General features: G+C 44.1%; 1 protein-coding gene across 1 annotated transcript in view; it reads left to right on the top strand.

The window, feature by feature from the left end:
• OBSCN (obscurin, cytoskeletal calmodulin and titin-interacting RhoGEF) overlaps positions 1-23,937 on the top strand; it is a 300,816-nt gene that overhangs the window by 58,010 nt on the left and 218,869 nt on the right. The window contains exons 19-26 of the mRNA XM_077808766.1: positions 4,547-4,822; positions 5,529-5,804; positions 7,703-7,978; positions 10,772-11,047; positions 13,126-13,392; positions 14,496-14,765; positions 15,049-15,315; positions 23,571-23,837. Coding sequence (XP_077664892.1) covers positions 4,547-4,822; positions 5,529-5,804; positions 7,703-7,978; positions 10,772-11,047; positions 13,126-13,392; positions 14,496-14,765; positions 15,049-15,315; positions 23,571-23,837 — 2,175 coding nt within the window. The remainder of the gene's footprint in view (positions 1-4,546; positions 4,823-5,528; positions 5,805-7,702; positions 7,979-10,771; positions 11,048-13,125; positions 13,393-14,495; positions 14,766-15,048; positions 15,316-23,570; positions 23,838-23,937) is intronic.

The raw sequence follows: 23,937 nt of genomic DNA, 5'->3' as shown, positions 1-23,937 counted from the left end.
AGGCAGCTAGCCCTTCCCACTCCAGGGCTAGAGTGAGACTCCTCTGCTTCTGGCCCAGAGCCCTCTTATCAGGGCCAGCTGGGCCCTGATTGAGCTGGCCACAGCTGTGGTCAGCTACTCACTCAGCTTCCCCCAGCTGTTCTCATGCCTCTTCCACGCTGCAGCCCTCTCCAGGGCTGCTTTTATCCCCTGTTCTGCAGGAGTGGGGCAGCTGCCCCACTACAAGAACTCTACTGCAGTGTGCAACTAGGCCTTCTGGGTGTGTATAACTTCCAGCTCAGTTGTAGTCCTGCTGCCTTCAGTGGGATTGCTCCTCTCCGTTAAGTTATGCAGGTCCTGCAGTAGCTTGCTGAATGGTGGTCTTGGTGAAATGCAAAGTCTGAGGTTTGGTGTTTGGGTTCAGATGAACCTCCAAGTAGCTCAGAAGCTCCTCTGAACATAAGAGGATTTATTTGAGTCTCTTTCTGCTATTTAGTCATGTTAAAATCTCACAAAAACAGGCTATCTCACAACACTTCTGGTGCTTCCTGCTTTTGGCAAGGTCAGCAGTACAGTGAGAATAGGCCATCTCATTGTGCTCTGGTAATTTTTGATCTATTTGCTGTCTGAACCAGAAAGTGAAAAATTACCTGTGGGGTTTTTTTTAAATAACAAAAAGTGGACAGAAAATTGTGTTGGTGTTTAAGGCAAAGTTTCTGTTCCTCTTTTATTTATCTGAACTGATTTACCCAGCACTAGATTCTACCACCGTAGTTCCCAAACTTGCCAAACGTTTTCTGTGCATTGTAGGGGCTTACTGGATTTTATCCTCACTTCTTATGTCATATCTTTATTCTAGCTGTAAGTGACTGGAATTGTCCTGGGAGTAAGTCAGGGCCAAATCTGGGTCATTATATTGTGTTTGTGTCGTGCCACTCTTCTGCCACGAAAATGATGGTAATGATTGTAACATCGTTTCAGCCTTCTGACTTGGCTGCAGGGTTAAGTAGGAGGTGCAGGTGGAGGGTGTGAGATCACAGATCACTTTTTTATTTTAGACAAGGCAATCTTTAGTGATTAGTGAAGGTGGGAGAGGAAAATTATGACAGATTATAAATACGAGACTGAGAGGCAGAAATTGGCCAAGAATCATATTACACTCTTTGAAACAAGAGCTCATGTTAGCTTCCTGTGGCGGATCATAGTTGTTTTTGTTTTTTGTTTTTTGTTTTAAAGCCAGGAGCTAATTGCCATTTCCTGCTTGGGCAGTGCACACAACAATGCAATACTTCCAGCAAGAGGCATTGATTGTTTGCATCTATGTATACGAGAGAGCTCCATAGCTTTAGCACAAAGGTTTTTCTCAAGATGATGGATGATGAAGTGCTTCTGGCTGAAATACCAGAGCTTTGCATGAGTACATACTGTAACCTTGGATGAAAGCCTAAGGATTTTCCGCTACTCAAGGCTTCTGGCATAAGGCTGAGACATGATAGGTTTGTTTGTGTAAATGGGTCTGGTGATTACGTGCTAGGCTCCACTCTACTCTGCTGCTCACTTCCTGCATGACTTTGGGCAAGTTACTTAACCTGTATGTAACTGCCTTTAATCCAGCTGGAAATGGGCATGCTGATACTTCCCTACATCCCAGGGGCATTGTGAGAATTAATTGGTGTGTGCAAAGGGCTCTGAAATCCTCACATGAAGGGTGCCATTTACTTACAAAGGTTCCTCTACCTGTTCTATGCATGTTGCTAGGAAGGATGGTCCAGGGGCTAAGACAGGAGCCTGCGACTTGGGCAAACCAGGCTGGGCTCTGCCAAGTGAGGCTAAACACCATACAAGATTGTGAGATGCTCAGATGCTGTAATAGTAGAGGCCAGATAAGTAGCTTAGATACATTATTAACATGTCTCACAAGCACAAATTAGTTGAGCCTCTGCACACCTCTGTGAGATAGGTGGTATTATCCATATTTTACAGATGGGGAAACTGAAACACAGGGAGAATAAGGATGTGCTTCTGCTCCCATTGAAATCAATGGGAGATTTGCCAAATACTTCAATGGCAACAGTTTTGGCATCCTAAGTGACTTGCCCAGGGTCACAGGGAAATCTGTGGTAGAGTCAGGAATGGAAACCAGGTCTTCTGACTCCTCCTTCTGTGCCTTAACTCCAAGATCGTCCTTCCTCCACATCTCTTGGTATTAATTTGTGGTGAAATTCAAGTGAATCCACCAAAGAGAATTGGTGTGAGCAAGTGCCATGCCACTCAGGTAAATCCAAACAACTGAAACTTGCAACTGGGAAGAACTCCATCATTTAAAATTAAGTTCCATACATCTGGGGCAGGGACTGTCTCTTTGTTCTTTGCTTGTACAGCCCCTAGCACGGTTGCTTCTTGGTCTAGGGCTGGGACTCCTAGGCTCTACGACAAGGGTGCCCAACCTGCAGGCCATACATGGCCAACCAGAGCATTTCATAAGGGCCCACAGCCTGCTTCAACACAGTATACTACTGGCTGATTCATTAGCATTTTGTTGCCATGTTTACATCATTTTAGTTCACACAAGTGTGTAAATAGACAATATTGTACATAGAAACAGCCTATCTAAATACATACGAAACAAGCTGAACTTAAAATATAAATCAATACAGGTGCCTTTAAATCATATTAAAATATGTAGAATCTGTTTGGCCTGCACAAGGTTGTGCTTAGGTTTTATGTGGTCCTCCTGTGTAACAAGGTTGGGCACCACTGCTCTACGATAACACAAATAATAATAATGGAATGACATGAATTGTGCATATTAGCGGCTATGTTGGGTTTGTATTAGCATATAAAATCCTCTCCCAAGATTCAGAAGACAGGATCCAGTGGGGACGAATTAGTCCAGAGGAATACAGTTGTTCTTCCCTCCTGGTTGTTGCAGAGAAATGAGCATACTCATAGGTGTGACGCAAAGAGCCTTGTGGATCCTCTTTATTGTAGAGGGTCCAGAACACGTCAGCCATCCTTCACCTGCACTGGAAAATCACTCTGTGCCTAACCTTTTGGGCCAAATGCTTATCGAAAACACAGTGAACTTAGAGGGCTCTAATTCCAAGGAGAATCAGTTGTCGTTTCGATTTACAGGTGCTGTAGGAAGCTCTGCATGCATCACATATGACAAGATTATATCCCATCCATTCTAGGAGCTATGGAAAGAACCATCTAAATAATTGATAGGCCCTGCCTCACAATGGTGAACAGCACTGGATATCACCATGGCCCGAGCTCTGCGAAGCTAGGTGGTTTCACATAACAGGCATTTGTGTGAATATTTCTCATGGTTTCAGTCTGGATGGGTCTGCCTCATCCCTTCTCCACCTGTGTTTTGCCTTAAGCTTTGGGTTTGAAACAACTCAATATCTAAAAGTGCTGCTTGCTTAAACCCACCATATTTCTCTTGATTTCCCACTGAAAACATAAAACAATGTGCATTTGGGTGCCAAGCTACAAAGCAGCCCAGGCTTGACCAAAACTGTGTCCAGCTTTGCTGAAAAGTTTTGTAAATCTCAGCAAACCTTTTGGATGAATCTGGACTGAATTTCAAGGTTATCACAAAACCTGAAGCTTGAGTTCTGGTCCAAGGCCCATACAAGTCCATAGAAAGAATCCCATTAACTTCAGTGGACTTTGGATCAGGTTCAGGCATGTGGTATGAGGTTTCCTTGTGATCGTTTTACAGAGCTATGATAGCAGGCCTATTGCAATTGCCAGACTGGGTCAGATCCATGGTCCATTTAGTCCAGTATCTGGTCTTCTGCAGTGGCCAGTACCAGCTGCTTCAGAGGAAGGTGCATATTGACCTGTGGGCAATTATGGAATAGCCTGGCCATTTGGGAAGTCTCTTTCTGACCCCAATTAGTTAGAATTTGGCTTTGCGTGAGAGTTCATGGCCCTTCCAAAAATTTTTTTTTTGAAGTTCGAGCATCTTGCTGGGATTGGATCTTGAATGAGCAATCGCCTTTATTCCTTCACTCTGGAGATGGTGTGAAACTGCAAAACCTGTCTCTGGAGCTGTGTTAAAGTGCAAACATTCACAGAATTCAAGGAAGTTTTGAATCTGGAGTTCCAGTGCCATGAAATTTTGGATTCTGATCTAAAATTCCCCCAAATTCAAGGGGATGTGGATCCAGTGTCCTGATTCAGACCTATTGTTCTTTCGATTGTAGTTCTCCTGGCACTGTGGCAGAGTTTAAATACTAAAGAAGAGATCTGAGCTAGGTTTTCTATTTTTATATTTTGACAGGATGGATAGTTCTCCCCCCAAGCAGTTCTTGCTAAGGGTAGGTTCTGTCATTTAAAAGGTCCGAGGTCAGAGTTCTGTCCAGCTTTTCTATTAAATGAAGTCATTAGAAGTTGGTCCAGTAAACAATACTACCTCTGCCATCTTATCGCTACATTAAAATGGCCAAACCTAGATTTATTTTAAACCAGCTGCAGTCATTAATGGGGAATCTGAAACCCCCTGCTTCAAAAGGAAGGTTTGTTTCTTGACTATCGCCTATCCTCCTATTTGCAGAGGCAGAAGATGTGTTTACAAACAAAGAGAAGGTGCAGAAGGAGGTGAAGGCCGTCCTGACAGAGAGCGCCACGCTGAGCTGTGAGGTGGCCCAGGCCAAGACTGAAGTGAAATGGTACAAGGATGGGAAATTGATCACTTCTGGTAAGAAACTCAAAGTGGAGTCCGAGGACAAATCCCGACGGCTGGCCATGGAGCAGGTGGAGAAGAAAGATGCTGGAGAGTACACCTGTGAGGCTGCAGGCCAGAAATTAACCTTCAAAGTTATCGTCACAGGTGAGAGAGACTGATTTCTCTCTTATTTTCCATATTGGAAAACTGACGCACAGAAAAGTTAAGTGACCTGTTGTTCAGGTAGCCAGTAACAGAGCCAGTTTGGCTTATGATAAATTGAAACCAACCAACGAACCAACTGAAAAGTTCAGGAGTTTATGCATTAGACTAGTCTTTGATTCTGGCCTGGCATAATTCTGGAGAAGTAACAGAAGTGGGTGGTTTATTTTTTTCATTTTTAATTAGAGAACACCTGTGAAATTTTGGAAAGTTTAAGCATGAAATCCAGAATGTAGACTCTTTTTTTTTTCTTGAACCACCTTTATTTTGGATTGCAAGATAAAATGCATCTCTCCTCTTGTTTGTATGATTTAGCGTGTATTTTCTTACAGCACAGTCATCCAACTGATGATATTCAGTGAAGTTCTGATAGACAAATGTTAACAAATGCATTAGTTTCTTCCATTGCAGATTTTAGAAAATCATGGTAATTAGACATGGAAAAACCCTTGTAGGCCACCTAGCCCATCCTCCGCTGCTAGTGAAGGAGTGTTCCTCCTACCACTTGTTGATGTGGTCTAATTTAAATGACTCAGGAGATGGGCACTCCGGAGATATGAATTTGGAAAAATTTTCATAAACCTGCCTGCTGGTAATGAAGATCAAAGTTGGGGGAGTTAACTTTTTAAACTGTTTCCCTCAATCTCAGAACCTGAAGTTGTGTTTGCAAACAAGGAGAAGGTGCAGAAGGAGATGAAGGCTGTCCTGACGGAGAGCACCACCCTGAGCTGTGAGGTGGCCCAGGCCGATACTGAAGTGAGGTGGTACAAGGACGGGAAACTGATCACCTCCAGCAAGAAATTCAAAGTGGAGTCTGAGGGCAAATCCCGACGGCTGGTGGTGGAGCAGGTGGAGAAGAAGGATGCTGGAGAGTACACCTGTGAGGCCGCAGGCCAGAAACTGACCTTCAAGGTTATCATCACAGGTGGGAGAAACTCTTTTTTAAAATTTTTGTTGGGAGACTAAAGTGATTTTATTTTATTAAGAATATTGTCCACCTTTTTAGGAGCAAATTATGGGTCAGAGAGTGGCGGCTGTTGCTTTGGTGCAGAAGTTGGGGGGACTTTTAAGAAAATGTATATATTTGTAATGGATTGCAAGATCTTTAAGGCAGGGAGAGCCTCTTCTCAGTATTTTTGGAAAATGCCCAGTATATTGTGAACCCTTCCCGAATATACATGAATAATAATAGTGCCGCAATCCCTTCCCCTCCCGTAAATCCATCGATGCAGCCAGAATGCCAGAGAGCCAGCACATGGCTCTCCACGCCACTCTCAACCCCAGTGAATTTGCAGAGGGGGGGCATGGTAGAGCGGCCCTGCGGGGGTATCTGCACTTCCTTGCCCCTCATGGATGGGTACTCTCCGTGTCTGCCCAAGAGAGGTTGGCGGGGAAGGACATCACAGGGATGGGGATCTGCCTTTACACAAATGCAGTGGCCCTAACGCCCCATGCGAGTGGCACGGAGGGGCAGACGGTGAAGTGCGCTGAGGTCTGGTGCCTGGGCGTCTGATTGGGAGAGTGGATTTCACCTGCCCAGCTCATCCACGGTCCTTTGCAGTCAGTCTGATTACTCCAGCGTTATGTGGGAGATGAGCATTTCATCCCAAGCGTAAGGCTGCGTGTGTGTGAGGTGGGCAGGCTGGTACAGTCTGAGATGCTCCATGCCCCAAAGGGGTCCTGGCTGGAAGGGGATGGTGTGTAGCCAGATGACCAGTAGCATGGTGAGAATGCAGTCAGCATCCTGTCTGTCTCTGTACGCTACAAGGATGACAGCTCTGGCATCTGCCTCTCAGATGGTGCAGCTCTGTGACATATCCTAGTGGAGCCAGGGCTGCAAAGCCACAATCCAGCCTTGTGTATAGAGTATACCATCTGATCTCAGCCCTCTAGCAATATACAGAAAGACTTCAAACAATGTATTAAGCACCTGTTACCCGGTCACCCCTTGGTGCTGTGCCTTAAGCAAATTCAGTAATTGAATCATAAATTCAGCTTGGTGGGCCAGCTAGAAAGTCCACCAGACCTTGTCCTAGCTATAGGAGACAGCCTTCTTCCAAATCTGCAGAGACATGCAGGTGCGAACAGGGGAGATTAAACAGTCATCATTCAAGCAAACCAAACTGCACAGAGGGCGTGTGAGCCAATGGGTAGGGCACTGGACTGGGGACTCGCGAGAGCTTGGTTCTATTCCTGACTCTGCTGTTGACCAGCTGTGTGGCCTTGGTCCAGTCATTTTCCCTCTGTGTGTCTGTTTCCCCTGCTACCCTTTGCCTATTTAGGTTGTAAACTCTTTGGTGCAGGGACTGTCTCCTCCAGTATATTTGTGCTGCACCTAGCTTGGTCCTGCCTCTAGGTGCTTCTTTAATACCATTGCTGCTAATAACAACAAATATGAGGAGTTCTGCAGTCACCGTGGGATTCTAGCTCATGTCCTCAGGAAGGGAATAGCATAGTCAAGGCCCTGCTGCTGAAAACTGCAGTTGGTCTGATCCTTAGAATAACTAGTCAGAACTACCCAGCTGATCTGATTTGCCTTGATGGGACTGGGAATGAGAGCATACTGTGGTGGTCAGCAATGTGGCCACCTTCCTGGCATGCTAACACAGATCCTTAACTGTCTTGTCATAGCTCCTGTGAAACAGTAACAAGAAGTTTACCGTATAAGAAAACCTGAAAATGTGTTCCGTGGTGATGTGAGAACTTTAAATGCATGTTGTCAGATTGGAGATGTGGATTTAACTGTTCCCCTTAGGCCCTGATACAAGTTTTGGCAATTTTCAGGTTATAGTTCCCCTAATTTGAAATGTTCTCTTTTTTCAGAGCCTGAAATCATATTTGCAAACCAGGAGAAGGTGCAGAAGGAGGTGAAGGCTGTGCTGACAGAGAGCGCCACCCTCTCCTGCGAAGTGGCCCAGGCCAAAACTGAAGTGAAATGGTACAAGGACGGGAAACTAATCACCTCCAGCAAGAAATTCAAAGTGGAGTCTGAGGGCAAATCCCGGCGTCTGCTCGTGGAGCAGGTGGAGAAGAAGGATGCTGGAGAGTACACCTGTGAGGCGGCAGGCCAGAAACTGACCTTCAAGTTTAATGTCACAGGTGGGAGAAAGACCCTCCTGAATTCCCAACGATACTGTCGTGTCTGAAAATGGTCTAACAACAACAGTAATAAATGTGTGCAGTGAGACAGACCCTCAGCTTGCATAAATTAGTGTCGCTCCATTGCAGGCTAGGAGCTAGGCTGATCTATGCTAGCGGAGGGTCTGCCCTAATGTTTTGCATATACCAAAATATCAGTGTGTATCAGTATGTGATAAGAGTGCATCAGATTATTAAATTGGAGATATAATGATAAAGTTATAAAAATTATATACTCCTTGCAGAACAGCATGATACTTTTATATATAATGCATAATATATGGGAGTGGCCGAGTCACAGAGGGAGAAGTAAATTTAAGAAGCACAGACAAGGGAATAAAGAAAACTGCTCAGTTGAGATTTGAAAAGAGGCCAGGGGAGAGAGGCGCAGTTGGGTTGTTCCAGCTGGCAAGATCTGCAGAGGAGATGGCTTTTGCACTCACACTGGTGAGCTGGAAGTCCGTGGAGCCCTAGTGATATACACTAGTGGAGGAGCTAGTCCTAACTGGCGATGGGTGAAGCAGTGCGGAAACTGGCCCAAACTGTCACTCAGAATTCAAACCGAATCTGGACCAAACTTTTTGAAGTTCAAAAATGTTGGACTTTAAAAAACAATCAGACGGTGTGTTTCATTTGCTTGCTGCCGCTGCTTTTCCCATATTCAGGTGTAAAGTACCTAATTGTCACAACAGGTTCTTCTTCTAACGCCTGACACTGGACAGCATCCTTTTTCAGGAAAGCCTGTAAGCATATGCTTAACTTTAAGTATATGCTTAAGTGCTTTCTTGAATTAGGCTTTGGCATTTCCAGCCTCAGAGGAAGCCAGAAGTAACAAAAACCTCTTCTTGCAAGATTCCCAGCCTGGCTTTGGAGACTGAAGATGCTGGGATATGTTTTTTGGAGAATCATCCATATTTTTGAGTGCTCATCCAAACTGATCTAAAGCTGTGAATTTTCTGAGGTCCTTTCATAGTATATTTTTGCTTCTGATCCAATGAGATGCTGCAAGCCACCTGCCATATATTAAATGCCCTCTTCTCCTGAAAGTTGCCTGCAATTTGCAAGATTGGACCTGATTCAGCAAGGTGCTTAATTTAGGTAACTTTAAGCATGTGAAGTCAAAGGGACGGCCAGTTGCTTTAAATTAAACATGTGTACACTTGTGTATCTTGCCAAATCAGGTCCTTAATGATCAGAGTATTGTACTAGGTTTCAGAGTAACAGCCGTGTTAGTCTGTATTCTCAAAAAGAAAAGGAGTACTTGTGGCACCTTAGAGACTAACCAACAGTATTCTTTGGAAAGAGAGGTTCCTGCTGGGAATGACCATGGGCAAGATCACTAAGAGACCGTTCTGGAAGACTGTGTTATCGTGTTGGTTTATGAGGGAAACATGATCAAAGAAGGAAGAACTTCTGCATTGTATGGCCTAATTAGCAACAAGCAAATAAATAAATAGAAACATTCTCCAGCAGTGACTGCTATTGTTGGCAAATGTCAAATTTCAGAATTTCCAAAGTTGGTGCACGTGGATGTGCTAAGACCTGTTAGATGGGCTAATTTTATTTTAATCAGTCATTTTTCTCTTTTCTTTTTCCTACTCAGAGCCAGAATCTGCATTTGTAAACCAGGAGAAGGTGCAGAAGGAGGTGAAAGCTGTGCTGACAGAGAGCACCATCCTGTCCTGCGAAGTGGCCCATGCCAAGACTGAAGTGAAATGGCACAAGGACGGGAAACTGATCACCCCTAGCAAGAAACTCAAAGTAGAGTCTGAGGGTAAATCCCGGCGTCTGGTAGTAGAGCAGGTGGAGAAGAAGGATGCTGGAGAGTACACCTGTGAGGCTGCCGGCCAGAAACTGGCCTTCAAAATTGAAGCAGTAGGTGAGTGTTTTCTTGCACACTCATTCGGGGAAGAATTGAGGTCAGACTTTTCATCTGTAAAACATGTGCTTGGAGTGAATATCTTATTTCTTAATGCCTGGGAGCAACTAGGCCAAGATCTGCTTGGTTGTTACATCGCTGACTTCAAATAAGCTATACCACAGATTAATTTATCCTATTCACTTTGTTGGTGTTGGGTATGTGTAGCTGAAGGCAGAATTTGGCTGATAATCTTTACGTTGTATAACACGGTGCTACATGGTTTATTTTTTCATTGTCTCCTCCACAGACACAATCTCAAAAGTTTTACAGAGATAATGGGCTGAAAGTGAGATAGAAGTGGAAGGGTTTTAAAGAGGAGAAATGGTGACTTGGAAGAATGGTGCTAGTTAAATGGAGTAGCAGGATGTGTTAAAGGGCTGTGATGCGTTATGGGAGTTAGAGATGAGGCCATGAGAGGAGGAGAAAAGTGAGCCCATAGGGTAGTAGGTACAAACAAGGAAATTTTTTGAGGGTGCAGCACGTCCACAGAGTTGATTTTGAATTAGGACCATGGTGACAGAGTAATTTTCATACACTATGAAACAAGAATCTTAGAGGATCCCAGATGCATGTTTATGTGCATGTGTATTTTTTTTTCATTATCTTTGATTCTATAAGAAATTACCTCTGTGAAGGAACAACTGATCATTTCCCACTCAATCCAAGAGAAAAGAGACAGCAGGTTGCAAACGTTCAGCCATATCCCTTGGATATGGTGAATCACAGGACAATTTTGGGGTCATTTTGTGAGTCATGGAGCAAAAAATGGTTGAGAACCACTGTTCTAGGGAGCAGGAAACCAGCCTGTTTTTTTATTTTCATTACTTCTCTAGAACCGGAGGCAAAATTCCAAAAGAAACTTGACCAGAAAGAACCGATTGTTGCTCAGGAACATGAGAGCATCACACTGTCCACTTCAGTAATGCCTGAAACGGCCGTAGTCAAGTGGTTCAGGGATGGAACTGAGATCAAGGGAAGCAAAAAGTATGAGATTAAGGCTGACGGGGCCTCCAGGACTCTGACTGTGAAGCTGGCTGAGGGCAAAGACAGTGCTGTGTACACCTGCGAGACAAAGAACGACAAGCAGGAGTTCAACGTGCAGGTGAAAGGTGAGAGGAACAGCAGCAGGCGTGTCAGCTTCGTTCCCAACAAAGTCAAATGGATCTTCCTCCCAGTGGGGGCCAAGGGGCTGCACTTGAAAACCACCCCCCACCCCCTCACCATTGCTCAGCTCTCAGGGCCCCTGTGTTGTGGCTGCTGTGATTCTGGCTCCAGGGTCCAGCAGATCCATTTCCCTAAATGTCCACACAGAGCAAAGCAAGATGCTTCCTACTCCCACCGGGCTAGTTCTTGGCCCATATTGCATGCTCGTGTCGGGGGAAGGGGGTCATAAGGTGCCCCCTATTTCTCGGGGCTTGCTATCCATATTACAGGTAGCTGTACGGGGGGAGAGCACTATTCCAACGCCTTCACAGTTGGGTGGGGTGCGGGCCAGCTTGGAGGTGGGCATAAATTGTGCAAGGAGAAGGGCGTAGGGGATAGCTTAATTCCCCATGGAGAAAGCAGGGACAGAAACGTGGCTCTGAGACACAGTTTGGCCCTTGCCATGTCTCTGGGGTTGGGCTGCTCTCTGTGTCCCTTTATCAAGGCAGACTGTAGAAGATGACAGTCTAGCCCAGAGTGGTGGAGCTGTGCGGGCTCAGAAACAAATGGATTCTCCCATCTACCTCGCAGGGCTGAGTTATGGGAATGATTTGTAGCTGGGGAGCTCTAGGGAGAGCTCTGCTTACCCAGGCTGGGGAGAGGAGGGCAGCTGCTGCTCCCCTGGCCACCCCTTTACTTTAACCTCTAACAATGTACTGTGTGGTTTTGGGCAAGTCACTTAGTCTCTCTGTACTTCACTTCCCCGTTTACATGAGATTCTACTCATGAGCAACCCCTCAGCTGCCAGCAAAACGTAGCCATGGTCTGGCCATTGCCAATAAGCAGAAGGCAGGATGGCGGGGCTGCAGCCAGGGAAGGAAGCACTGGAATGTGCCAAGCACGGGCTGCAAGAAGATTGGTGGGGCCATCCAGGGATGGCCCATCCTAGCGCTTCGTCCCCTGGCTACACCCCGCAAACCTGCCTGAGGCAGGGGGTCTCGCTTCTAGAAAAAGTTCTCAGTAAGCGGCACATAGTTGCCAATATCCAATCCCATGAAAATTAAAGTCGATGGGACAGGATGGATTCCCAGCACAATATTGCTATGAACTGGAAGTTGTTAATATCAAGGTTGCTATTGAGGGCCATCCACTTTACTTCCCAACCTCACAGGTGAGTTGTGAGGGTAAATATATTAAAGAGGGTGAGGCACCTGGGTAATGGGGGCGATATACGGGCCTTGGATAGATAGATGTCAAAGAGGTGAGAGAGATTGTGGAGAGAGATACCTGGGAGTGGAGGGTGAATTTCACATCCTGGGGCCACAGAACAAAGGCTGTATCATCTCCTACCCCAAAGCAATGATGGTAGGGAGTCTATGCCAACATCCCCCTGTCAAGGAGACACGTGATGTGATAGCTCAGCAGGTAAGTTTGGTTTATCAGGTGGAAGGCAGAACAAAAAGGAAAAAGGAGAGGACAATCCCCAAACCAGGCATTTTAAGGCATCATTCTGACACCTGTCCTTCCAGAATTAAAAGGGGTCTAAGATTTCTTTTGTATTTTATTTTACTTTAAAGGGCTCACTCTAAGCTGCCAACTCAATGGTCTGTAAGAATCTGATGGATTTGTCGCTTGATAAATATGCTTTCGGCTGTGTGTCCGTTCCCACTCTCTCAGGATAGGCAGTCAGCCCATAGGAGCGTTGGATCAGCCGTTAGGAGACCTGGCTCTATGCCTGACCTACTGTGGTGTGTGACCCTGGGCAAGTCACTCACCTGCTTTGTAATCTTAGTGTCCACCGGTGTAAAATGGGTTTTTTTGTGTCTTACCCACATTCATGTCGTGTTTTGAGACGGGAGATGAAATGTTGCTATTATTATTACTGAGTCAGAATTTGTGACGTCGTTTCTATTGCTGACAATCTCTTGAATTTCCCTCCTTCCTCTGATCCAAAAATGCTCCTATTAAAAAAAAAGGGGGGGGGGTAAGAAAACAATCTTCTGATCTGCTCTGCTTTCATTGTTTCCCTTCCAATGACTCTCAGAAATCCCTGTGAAGTTTGCAAAGAAATTAGAAGCGGTGAGTGCCGAGATCGGAGGGACCATCTCTCTGACCTGTGAGCTGAGCCAGGCCAAGGGGGATGTGCTGTGGTACAAGAACGGAGTGGAGATCAAACCCAGCAAGCGCTTCCAGATTAGCGAGGATGGTGTCAAGCGGACCCTGACCATAAAGGGACTCCGGGCCGAAGACAAGGGAGAGTACTCCTGTGAATCCCGGGATGACAAAAGCAGCATTCAGGTCACCCCCAAAGGTACCTTGCCAGGTCCATGACATTACATGTGACATCCTGCTCCCCTCTCCTTCCATTACAGTGCTAAAGAGCTGCATTAAAAAAACTCTGCCCGTGTTAAGAGGGCAGGGGACATTGTCGCTAGCATGAAGAAATGTATGTTATAGCTGGGAAAATAAGAGCTACCATCTTGAGGTTAATGAATAGACAGCATGACTGCCATTCTGAAAGAGAGAAATGCAATGTATGTTGTAGGTAGAAGATCCCTAGAAATGATATTTAAATAATATTTAAACAATGATACAACTCTATAAATTTAACTAGCAGCAACAATAAGAGCTAGTGCAGTGTCCTGCTAAAGTAATATGTGGGCTTAGTATGGGTTGATTGTATCACCCTCTACTGGATGAAGCCACAGCGATATAACTTGCTGCTTATGCAGAGTTAACCAAGTTTCTCTTTTCTCTCACATGGCAGAGCCCTGTGATTTTGGTGGTGAAAGTCCCAGGGGCAATCCCTGCGGAAACCTTGGTATTAGTATATGTGAAGCCACAGTTTGTTACCTTACCATGTCCACTTTAAAGTCCAAATTATATGTGAGCCTTAAAAAGTCTCCTCCTAGGACCCAATTTGAACTATGGCAGTTTAAGAGGTTGTTCAGATTCTGCATTTGGATGCTCTGTTTTCAATTGATTTCATATACAGTGAAGGGCGGAACTCTGCTACCTTCCTGCAAAAGTGGTGAAGGTTCTCTTTGCAAAGAATGTTGTTGTGACTTTGAGACAAACTGAGTTGGGGGTCTCATGTTAGATAGGCCATGGACTTGTTGGCCCTGATATTGCATGTAAGGTTGGGTTAAGGATCCTGAATCTAGACCCAGGATTTTCCCTTACACACGTGTTCCTATCATAGAGATGGCACCTCCCTATTTAAAAGTTGGACAGTGAGATGTAATGTGACTATGTTACCATGAGCACACTGTCACACAATGAAATATCCATGGCAAAGCCATTTGGATCCATGCCATTGACAATATTGCTAAGCAAGTCTGCCCTCTGGAGGTGCTCACAGTATGGGGGATTCTCATGCATGTGCTTCTAAAATGTCTCCTTCTTCTCTGTCAGCTCCTAGAGTGGTGAAGTTCACTACAGGCCTTCACAACGTGGTGTCTGAAGAAGGAAAAGAGGCCACATTCAAATGCACCGTCTCCCCCAGCGATGCTGCAGTTACATGGCACAGAAACAGTGTCAAAATTGAAGCCAGTAAGAAACACGTGATCTCTCAGAAGGACACCAACCACAGCCTCACCATCGTTGACCTGACTCTGGAGGATGCAGCAGAAATCTCAGCCAATGCAGAGGGTGTGGAAAGCAAAGCCACCCTCACAGTCCGAGGTGAGGGAGTTAGGTCCCTTTGACTGACTGTCATCCACACTGTGGGATGTGTTGTTTTGTACGTTCCTTCTACTAACTTTCTGACTTGGCCATGGGGATGCAAAATGCATGCGTTCCACATGTTAGAATAGTGCCCAGAATGTTGCAGTGCTGGAGATGCTGCTTCTGTTCATGTGGATTTTCCCCAGCTTTGATTTCCTCAGAAGCCACCGTTTTAATCTTACTTTAGAGCCAGTTTTCTGGAGTCACTCAACTTTTACTCTTGTCTCCTCTCATTTTCCAGAGGCGCCGGTGACGTTCAAGAAGAAACTGGAGCCCAAAACAGTTGAGGAGAGGGACACGGTGACCCTGGAGGTAGAGCTGAGCAAGCCTTCCATGGAGGTGAAATGGATGAGGAACAGCATCGTGCTGCAGTCCAGTGACAACGTTGAGATCAAGGCCGAGGGGCCGAAACACAGCTTGATGATTAGGAACATCACCTTTGCCGACCGGGGCTTCTATTGCTGTGAGACTCTCGAAGATAAGACCCAGGCCAAGCTGAATGTGCAAAGTAAGCTGATGTTGAATGACCACCTGTGCTGTAGCCAATGTTAGGAGGCTGGTTTGGGAAATGCGGTCTTTCCTCTTAGCATGCTGCCAGTCAAATGACTGTGTGGGAGAACGTGAGCCCTGGAGCTATCACAGGGGCTGACTGGTTGTTTGCTCTGACCTCCCCCTTCTATTGTTTCCATCTACCACAGTCCCGTGTCTATTGGCTTCTCTCCCTCTGTTCACCATTACACCTCTGAGCTCGTCCCTTCTCCCCTCAAATTCCCTCACACCTTTTCATTCTGTCTTTTGCCCCATGCGTTTGCTCATGTCAAATCATTCCTCTTCCCACCATTCCGTATTCCACCTCTCTTCCTTACAGTACCCCCCACAACACAGCTCTTGAAATGCAAGTAACGTTAAAATAACAAATCCTCTACCAACAAGTGTTTGAGTGTTCAAATAAACTAACGCTCTTCAGTCTGTAACCTCTGTAATTCAGCCTCCTTCCCCGCATTCCCTTTGTCTTCATTGTAATGCCATATCTTCATTTAGGGTGTATGTGCTTCAGGGCTAGGATCTGTCTAGTTATATGTCTGTAAAGCACCGTTAGCAGTTGGGGTGCTATATAAATAATGCATGATATTTAGGCACCTTTTGAATATCTAACAGATGGAGAGATATGTTAGAGAGGCTGAGCCCTTAAGTAATGGTTCAGACCCGCACATGAACTTGGCGAGTTCTGCTGAACTTGGATATGGTGTTCTGGCTCATGTCTGTATCTAGTGTGCATACAGGAAATCCATAGCATCCAAAGGGATAAGAGTTCAGCAGTGAGAAATATTCTTACCAGGACCAGAAACCATGTGACACTCACCTGGCTTTGCATTTTGTTAAAATTCAAAACTCAGGTGATCTCTGTGGAAAGATTGAAAACCTTGGGGTGAGTTTTGAACAAACCCAGGCCAGTTTATGGCTTTGCAGTGAAATCCTGTGAAATTTGTGATTTCAGTTATTTCAGTGGAAAGCCAGGTGACGTTCAGTCTTGTGGAGATTTTGGGTTTGTTCAGACCCAGAGTTTAGAGGTTGCAAATGGACATGGATCAAAAGCAAAGCAGCTGCTGTGAAACATCCGTAAGGTGTCTGGCCTTAGAGCAGCTTTAGCTAGGATAGATCCCAAAGTTATAAAGTGTGATGCTTCCCAGGGGTACCCAGGGTTGTGAGGCACCTAGCTAAGACCAGCCCTTAGCGTGAGCAGGTCTTCTCTGTGCCTGTTGTGGCTGCCCTGAAACCGCCAGCCTCTGGCAACACAAGCACTGCTTGCCAGGCTTCTGCGGGCCTTGCTCTCTCTCTATACAGGTTAGCGATAGACACACTCCAACCTCCGAGACCTCTGAGCGACCCCCTGCAGCGTCCAGCCCCTGTTCCACTGGACACACAACTCTTAGACCTGCTATTCCCAAAGGAGTAGTACACACCAGTCTGTGAGATTCAACTCAAGGGGACCACTTGACTTAACACACAACACACAAAGATGTGTAGTGAAAACTATAAGAACAAAGAACATGGATTCTAGCGAGAGAAAGTCAGAATATTGGAAACAAATGGTTACATATAAAACAAAATCATAACACACTTTCTGGATCCTAAATTTAATTAGCAAGGCATTCCCCTATCCCCTACAAGATAGCTTACCCATGTCCTTTCCCCAGCATTTCCAAGCCCACTGGTGGCTTGTCCTCGCAGGTGGAAGGAATGAGGTTATACCTCTGTACCCCTTTGTTATGCCCCCCAAAAGTTCATTGTCCTTATTTGTAAATAGGGCTCTGCCCTGCTGTTTCACGTCTTCCTGTATATTTCCTTTCTTAGAAGATTTCACAATTGTTCATTAGCAGGCTCAGAATGTAAATGGATGCCCATTGTGAACCATACAATACTTAATTTAATGTAAACAGACAGACAGATAAATATTTCTTACCAGAAAGAAAACTCGCTTTTCACCTTTCTCGTGACCAGCCCCTAGTCACAGACCTTAAGAGCATAATTTTCAGTATATATACATAACTCCTTACACAACAGCCATACATGTTTTGCAATAATGATAATGACCAGTGTGACACAGGCTTTCCTTAGAGATGGCCAATTGCCATCCCGAGGTCCTGGGGTCACATAAAGGTCCTTATACAAACTGGGGCCTCCATTTTAATTTTTATTTTATAGCTTTGTACATACCACAAGCAGAATCTTCACTAACAGGTTCTTTGATATAGCTCTCTGTTTGATACAAAGCTTTGTTTGTTGTACCGTGGCCACATCACCAATCCCCTCCTCTTTGGATCTCTCCACAGGTTCCCCTTTATGTACTGAATCAGATTTAATTATTAGGGGTGAAATCTTGGCCACATTAAGTCAATGCTAAAATTGCCATTGACATTCTTGGGGTCAGGATTTCACCCCATTGTGATTCTGCATAGCACCTCTCTGGCCTACAACTCCAAATTTGTCTTTTCCCATGTCACCCACCCCCTCTATTCTCCCTCACTTTAATCCATATTATAACTTCCTTGGTTTATACAAACATATTTCTATTGCACACCAATTGTTTTGTATACCAACACTAGTGCGTGCATGCTGTTTGGTATTGTTTGCATGCATTTAAGACCAGATTAGCAATCAAAGATATCAGAAACTGATGCCCAAATGTATTTAAAAAAAAAAAAAAAGAAAAGAAAAAGCCAGGTCTGTGTAATCTCTTTCACACACTGTTTCTATAGTTTCTTCCTCTTCAGAGTCTTTCTTGCTGTCCTCTGGCAAGAGCCACTGTTTTAATATCCAGATACAGGAGAGTTATCAGCTCTGGTGGCAGCTGCTCATCCAACCGACACCAAACCGGTTAGCCCTGGGAAACAGCAGACGCTGGCTGTGGTGAGGAAGATAAAAAGTACCAACCAGGCAGTTAGAGGGCAGGGATATTTAGTGGGTCCATGCAGTGGTAGAATGATAATGAACAAAATGTATGCAGTACCTGTTTTTTCTGCAAGTACCATATATCTTTTTTGAGAAGCTGACTTTTTTCAGTAGTTTAACCTTTACAATTTAAGCTGTCGGAGAAGGCAGTTAGATACAATAGAAGACATCCTTCTTTGGAGCAGCTTTTGATATATTACCAGGAGTATATTGAGTTTTACAGGCTTTGAGAGTTTAGCATCACTTTAGTCCCCTGGACCAGTATCTTTTTTTATTGAGAATACGTTGGAAAGGGAAACATTGTCAAATCAAACTTGGCTCAAAATTTGGCTTTTGTAAAAATGTGTTTTACAAAACCTCAGACCAACAGAAATGTTCCCACGACTTAAACAATAAATTCTAGCAGAAACAGTTCTTTAAAGCCACATAAACATATCATGAATCATAGAATATCAGGGTTGGAAGGGACCTCAGGAGGTCATCTAGTCCAACCTCCTGCTCAAAGCAGGACCTAATCCCCAACTAAATCAGTGCTTGCAACCCATGCGTTGTAACTTTGGAATAATACAGGACAACTTGTATGTGAAATAACCTCAACTAAAAGTGAAACTGATTAGCATGTTCATTGCTCAAGCTGCTATAAATTTTTAAACAACATAAATAGAGTTGCGTGAATGCATCACAATGAATTTGGCTCGTTTTCCTGCTTTTAGTACATCTGCAAGCAAATAGTGATGCCTCAGATTTATTCATTATTAAAAGAAGGATTTTTTAATTTGAAATTTTGTATTTTGTTAACTTTGAAGATTAATCTTCAACCCACCTATTCATTAAGGGGATGTACAGTGTAAGAGATTCAGACAGTAGACATGCAAAAAATATTTGGTACACGGTATTCCAAGTTTGAATTTTCTGTGTTAGTTGGGGTTGTTCACATCAATCACATGACATTACACTGTTTTTGACTGGATGAACATTACTCTTTGCAATTAGGTTTTCAGCACAAATGCAAGGGAAAGGATGGTCTTGTATTTACGATACTGGACTAGGATTTAGGAGAGTCTGTGTTTGATTCTACCATAGACTTCCTGTGTGTGAGCCTACACAAATTATCTAATCTCATTTGCCTCAGTTCCCCATCTGTAAAATGAGGATAATAACCCTTGCCTTGTCTAAACAGATTGTGATCTGTTAGAGATAGCAATTGTTTCTTGCCATGTGTATGTACAGTGTAGCACAACGGGGCCCTGATCTAAGTTCGGTCGTATAGGCACTCTAATAATACAAGTTATAAATAAGCACAGAATATTTGGAAATTCATGAACACTTTCCATGAACACTTGTAAGATTAAACTTAACCTTCATGTTCCATGAACATTTGTGCTAATATACTTAGATTACATGGGGAAAACCCCCCCACAAACACAGTGAGAATATGGACAAAGTAAATTCACATTTAAATTAGAGCCGGAATTTATATAAATAATAGGCAGTAAATTAGGTATTTAAAAATTGTTTCAATTAAAATAATCTCAAGCATTGTTAGTAACAATTTAAAATCTATTTTGTAAACATTATTAGTAACTTTTTAAAACTAAGCAACCTTTAACCCGAGTGTCCCTTTAATATTTATAATGTAAAATCAGTGTTTATGACACATTTGGGGGAGGGATAGCTCAGTGGTTTGAGCTTTGGCCTCCTAAACCCAGGGTTGTGAGTTCAATCCTTGAGGGGGCCATTTAGGGATATGGGGCAAAAATTGGGGATTGGTCCTGCTTTGAGCAGGGGGTTGGACTAGATGACCTCCTGAGGTCCCTCCCAACCCTGATATTCTATGATTCTATGACACTTAGAAAACCTGTACTATGGAACTTAGCTATAACTCAAGAAGTTATGTACAGAAATCCCCAGCCTTCTGTCTTAATTGTACTAGACTGTTTGGCTAGCTCCATGCCCATAGTAAATTTAAAATATAACACAATATTATACAGAGAGGTAGAATGCAGTGGAACACAATACAGTCTGCTCCTCTCTCATCTTTCACACAATGTGCCTGAAAACACTTTATAGGAAACATTCAGCATTCCTTCCAACAAGTCTGTTTGTCACTTCCACTGTTCTGAAGCTCAGGCTTCTGTTACTTCTTTTCTAGACACTGGCTAGTTATCATGGCCAATTGTTAAAAACAAAAGAGCCCTGGCATCCCGATCACTACTTATATTGTAATGACTTGGCTACTTTTAATGGCTGCAAAAAGTGTTTTACTCCTTAGGGTTTTGCATGCTTTGTACTGTGCAAGGCTAATTTCATGTCTCTCTTTTTTTAACTTCCCGTTCTGAAGACAAGAGGTGATTTCTGTGCCAGATGATCCCCCCCCTCACCTCCCCGCCCTTGTGCTTCCCATATATCTAGCTGCATTTTCATCACTTATTTCAGAGTAGCAGGCCTGTTAGTCTGTATCCGCAAAAAGAAAAGGAGGACTTGTGGCACCTTAGAGACTAACAAAGTTATTCTTAGCTTCTCTACATGAGATAGCTCTAAATAGGGGTGTTAATGGTTACAGATTAGTGAGTGCTGGAACTGAATGCACAATGGGATTTAAAATGTACAAGGTGATCTGAAACAAACTGTGATTTTACAGAGGAAAACCAAGGGGATTCTCTTTGCATATGATCAGCCATGCTTTATTTATAAGAAGGCATAGGGAAAGGTGTCCATTTTAAGGAAATCTCAGCTATACGGTATGTAATGTTTATAAGAGTCATACACGTCACAATGCAAAGATTATAAGCCTAATTCTGATATCACGCTGGTTTTACACCAGAGCCAAGATTTTAAAAAGTAGAGGCCTAAAGTTATGCTCCTAAATCCATATTCAGGTAGCTAAATAAATGTCCTGATTTTTAAAAGTGCTGGATAGAGCTGTGAGAATGACTGACTGATTTGATTTGGGTAGAAGAGAAACCAACTTTTTTGATACTTTCAGGAAATGAGAAAAATTTCATTTTGGGTTGAACAAAATTTTTCATTGTGAACATTTTAGCAACAGCAGAGGGAATGAAGGGCTGGATCTATGAGAAGCTGCTGCTGCTGGTGGTTACCACTCCACCACCCTTCATATCCAATTTTGCCCAGTGGTTGGAGCACTCAACTGGATTGTGGGAGAACTGGGTTCAAGTCCCTGCGCCAGAGCAGGGTTTTGAACCTCGGTTTCCCACAACCCAGGTGAGATCTCTGACTTCTGGGCTCTTAGGTATAAGCATGGCAATTACCTAGTCCCTGATTCTGCATTTTTTGGCCACATTTTTTTTTCAGCCAAAAATTGTTTGCCCAGCTCACACCTAACAGTGCTCAGTAGTCAGTTTAAGTGCTCAGTAGTCTTGAAAATTGGGGCACTTATTTAGATACTTTGCACTGGGCTAAGAAGCTTGATTTTAGGAAGCCATTTTTAAAAATCTTGATCTGCACTGATACCATTTGGCCTGATCCTGCTTTCATTTACACTAGTGCAAATGCAGAGATGTTACCGTAAAGTCAATTGAGTTACACCATTGTGAAAGCAGTGTGAGAGCAGTGACTAGAATATTAATATTGAGAGGGAAGATTGCAGATCTCTTGACATAATTCCAGCCTGTAATATTTTCTTTTAAAGGAAACCCTTTAAAGGCTTTTCCCCAGCTGCCCTCATGGGGGAGGATGTTCGCAAAAGAAGAAATTTGTCCCAGGCCTATCTGTACTATATGGCTGGAGGGCGTCTGCTGAGAACTTGCTCCGTTTCTTGAGTTAGTGTTTTTTGCTAATCCCTTCCCCTCCAGCTCATCCCCAGCAACTTCAGCACATTCCCTGTTCGAAATGCTGAAGTATCTGTTGAACCAGAGGAAAGGTCATCACAGCAGCAGGTACACCGGATTCTTTGGAAACACCTTTCAGCTTAAAGAATAAGACACCACAGAGCAGGGAGGGAATGGCTGTAAACTTAGATGAAGAGCCAAGGACTAATGCAGCCTTAGAGAGAATGGACTTCAGAATCTGTGTCCGAGAGAGGGAAGCAACAGTGCAAACTCCTGGGAAAATGTCTCTTCTCCCCTCGTGGGGCATGTGCAAAGAATGTCCCCAGGGGACAAATCTTGTCTCTGCCTCAGTGGCCGTGGAAAAGATGCCTTGGCAGAGGAACCAGTGCAGTTCCATTGGACAGAGATTGAGTAAGATTTAGAGATTTGTTGTAGGTACTGCACATCCCCTGCTGTGTGGAGGAACAGGGCAGCAATACACAGTAGGAAGAGCCAAAGGATCCATCATTGTATGGATTCTTTGGCTTTATTCCTGAGGCAGAAGGGGTTGTGGCCACATAGAACTACTTAGGCGTAGTTTCAGAAGCGGCTCCATGGAGCAGTTCCGCAGTTGCTCTGGAGCCTATGGGGAGGAGTACATCAATGGCTGGAGGGTTTTGCGTCTTGAAGAAGACAGTGGACACCTGAGAGTAAGAGCCGGGCCCAAGTCACAACCATGGAACTGAGCACCCATGTGAACTCCTGGCAATGCTTGGATATCTGGATCCATATCTGAACTTTGTGGCTTGGGTTCATCTCTTCTGAAGATACATAAGAAGGATGGACTATTCCCAATTCAGCCTTGTGGAGTTTAAAGTTTTGTGTGTGTTTCATGGTTTTACTGAAGTTAAATATCCTAATTTTTTTTCTGTTATTTTAATCCATTTTTAAGGGTGATTCAGTTTTAAATACTAAATTGATCTTTCTAGTTGATGGGCTGTCGGTGCTATGCATTCAGGGAAAGTAAAACTCCCCACAAGCGAGGCTGGTTCAAGTGCATGTCCTAGGCACTATACTGTGTACTGAGAGACTTTGTCATTCAAATTTTTCACTTCTTCCTTTACCTGCTATTTTTGCCTCATAGTTTATCCTTTTTGGAATGCTGATCAGTACTGATTCATTGTTCCTTGCACTCCCACGTCTGTCTGGTGTACCTACCTGTTGTTTCTCATTTGTATATGGCTTGTAAACTCTTCAGGTTAGGAACTGTTTCCTTGTTCTGTGTTTGTACAGTGCCTAGCCCAGTGGGGTCCTGGTCCATGACAGAGGCTTCTAAGCACTACCGCAATACAAATAAATAACAAAAATTACCTTCTCTAGAGCATCTGGTACTGGCCAGTATCTGTGAGTGGTTTGATTCACTTTTGTTTGTTCGTTTGAAGTGACTGATCTGTTACATTTACTCCAAGTGAATGGGTGGAGAGTTATCTTTGCTTCCCAATGCAATGTCTCCAACCCTTCAATATCGTTTGTTTTTCAGTGAGGCAGATCAAACTGGTGAAAGGCCTGCAGTCGCTGGAAGCCCGTGAAAAGGGGACTGTCACCTTCGAGCTGGAGCTGTCTCATGAGGATGTGGAAGGAAGCTGGATGAAGGATGGCCTGAAACTGAAACCAGGGGAGAACTGCCACATGAGCGTCCTGGGGAAGAAACATTCACTGACACTTTCATCCCTGAAGCTAGAAGACTCAGGACTCATCTCCTTCAAGGCAGAAGGCATCCATTCTTCAGGGAGGCTTATAGTAACAGGTATATAACCCTGCAGTCTGGAACTCCACTTGGGATGTGTTCCTGTAGAACAGACAGTGCATGCCATAGGTTGACTGCCAATGACGCAGTTCATCTGGGC

Source organism: Eretmochelys imbricata, chromosome 2 (assembly GCF_965152235.1).
Source record: "Eretmochelys imbricata isolate rEreImb1 chromosome 2, rEreImb1.hap1, whole genome shotgun sequence".
NCBI classification, from domain to species: Eukaryota; Metazoa; Chordata; order Testudines; family Cheloniidae; genus Eretmochelys; species Eretmochelys imbricata.
Note: the sequence above shows the minus strand (reverse complement) of the source record. Positions and strands in the feature narration are given on the sequence as shown.